General features: G+C 34.7%; 1 protein-coding gene across 1 annotated transcript; it reads left to right on the top strand.

The window, feature by feature from the left end:
• Positions 1-372: 372 nt before the first annotated feature.
• LOC133328343 (odorant receptor 67d-like) lies at positions 373-1,688 on the top strand (the record flags this gene model as incomplete). Its single annotated transcript, XM_061536912.1, has 4 exons — positions 373-618; positions 715-1,211; positions 1,278-1,467; positions 1,538-1,688. Coding segments are annotated over exons 1-4 (1,084 nt in total), but the record flags the coding sequence as incomplete, so codon positions are not given.
• Positions 1,689-2,509: the final 821 nt, after the last annotated feature.

Here is a 2,509-nt window from a genome sequence, read left to right as displayed (position 1 = left end):
CAACAATTAATCACGGAATAGTTGACCTATGTGAAAAATTTTAATTGTTGTTTACTTGCAAAAGTGCACTTTGTCTCCAAAGGATCCTATAGAGGAGGTATGTGTGCGTATATGTATGTGTAATATTTAGTTGAACAAAATAAATTCTTGTTTGTATTGACATTCCAATAACTTTCATATCTTCCATGTAGATAGAGGTATTTAATTGCAACACTTCTACCCCACCCTGCCCCTCACCTTAAAATGCGTATTAACTATTAATTGTAATTAATTTAATTAATATCGGAGTATTGCAATAATTGCTGGCAACTATCTATCACAGTTTAGATTTAGATCCGACATTCAGTACTCAACAGTTCGACGTTCAACATCATGTCGAAAAAAATATCCGAAAGTCTGCGGAAAATCGTACGTGTTACTGAATTTTGTTCCGATGTTTGTGGTGTCAATATTTACAAGGACAATTATCGCATAAATATTCGTACACTGTTCGTGATTGCCGTTATTGGGACATCATTTGCATTTCTCAACTACGCTATGTACGATGGTTATACCAAGGAAGGTGACTGGACCATACTGGTGCAAGTGGTGTCACTGGAAGGTGGTACCTTACTGCAGGTGAGAACTCTTTACACTTTTCTCGGATGGAATTGAATTTAAAAAGTATTGAATTTTTAGGGTTTTTTTGTTTTAATTCTTTTCCTAACGAAGCAGGACAAATATCGTTTTCTACTCAAGGAATGTATGGTTCTGTATGAGAAATATGAACAACGGGAATCCGATTATCGTCTGTATCTGAACAGAGGTATACGGCTGTTGGCGAATTTTATGAAATTGTGTACTTTCATTAATGTAATGTTGGTTGTGGGTATGAGCTCGGTCACCGTCATTTACAATTTCATATTTGGTACCTATGAAACATTGGTCTATGGCTATTGCCCATGGATTGATATTTACACAACTGAAGGTCTGTGGATTACAAATTCGGTACAGACTATGCTTATAGCTGTGGGTGGATTTGGTTTGTTTTCGGGAGATATGGCCGTACTGACACCGATCTCTCAAATACCAACCTTTAAGGGTGTTCTGCAGTGCAAATTTCGTGAAATTAATGATCTCTTGGATGAAGATTATGGTACGGAGGGGGAAAAGAAAGCAAAAACGCTGGCTGCTCTTAAGGATATTTTACAATTTCATCAGGCATATTTAACGTAAGTTAAGGGAGGTTTAAAAAAAAACACACACAAACAGATGGATTAAAATTACAAAATCTCCAGATTTCTTAACGTTAGCCGTGATGCGGTTTATTGGAGTATATTTGTCAAGGTTGGCACGTGCTTCATAGGCATTGCCTTTGCCCTATTTTGTATCATGTTGGGTTCCTGGCCAGCTGGTTATATTTATTTACTCTACTGCTTTATAATGATGCAGGTTTTTTGTGGCATGGGCACCTTAGTGGATGTTACCGTAAGTTCCCTATTTTGTGTGTGTGTGTTTTTGTTTCCTTAATAAATCCTTTTTTTCGATACCCCTTAAGAATGAAGAATTCATTCACTCGTGCTACAATGATGTACGCTGGTACGACCTCACCACATCGGAAAAGAAAATGTTAAATATAATGCTAATGATGTCTCAAAACGCGGAGGGTCTAACAATTGCATCCATAATGCCGCTCTCAATGAATACGGGTCTACAAATTACCAAAACAATTTATTCTCTAACGATGTTGTTGTTGACATTTGTTAATTGAACAGCAAAAACAAACAAACATACATACAAATATTTTTTTTCACAATATCCTTGAAAGTAGATTTGCACAATTGTTAATAAAAGTAATGGTCCAAATCGATTCCTACTAAGACGAAGATTTTTTAAATAATATTTCTAGTCTTTCTACTAAGGCGTAGCCGTTTACAATATTTTTTTTAGCCTTTCTACTAAGGCGTAGATTTTTTTAAAATATTTTTTCTAGCCTCATTTCAAAGGCCTACTAAGGCGTAGATTTTTTAAATATTTTTTCTAGCCTCATTTCAAAGGCCTACTAAGGCGTAGATTTTTTAAATATTTTTTCTAGCCTCATTTCAAAGGCCTACTAAGGCGTAAATTTTTTAAATATTTTTTCTAGCCTCATTTCAAAGGCCTACTAAGGCGCAGATTTTTTAAATAATTTTTCTAGCCTCATTTCAAAGGCCTACTAAGGCGCAGATTTTTTAAATAATTTTTCTAGCCTCAATTCAAAGGCCTACTAAGGCGTAGATTTTTTAAATAATTTTTCTAGCCTTCCTACTAAGGCGTAGATTTTTTAAATAATTCTTCTAGCCTTCCTACTAAGGCGTAGATTTTTTAAATAATTTTTCAAGCCTTGATACCAAGGCGTAGATTTTTTAAATAATTTTTCTAGCCTTGATACCAATGCGTAGATTTTTTAAATATTTTTTCTAGCCTCATTTCAAAGGTCTTCCTTGGTATCAAGGCGTAGATTTTTTAAATATTTTTTCTAGCCTTGATA

The sequence above is a fragment of the Musca vetustissima genome, unplaced genomic scaffold (assembly GCF_032173495.1).
Source record: "Musca vetustissima isolate MV318-11 ecotype Yass unplaced genomic scaffold, APGP_CSIRO_Mvet_v1 utg146921, whole genome shotgun sequence".
Lineage (NCBI taxonomy): Eukaryota > Metazoa > Arthropoda > Insecta > Diptera > Muscidae > Musca > Musca vetustissima.
Note: the sequence above shows the minus strand (reverse complement) of the source record. Positions and strands in the feature narration are given on the sequence as shown.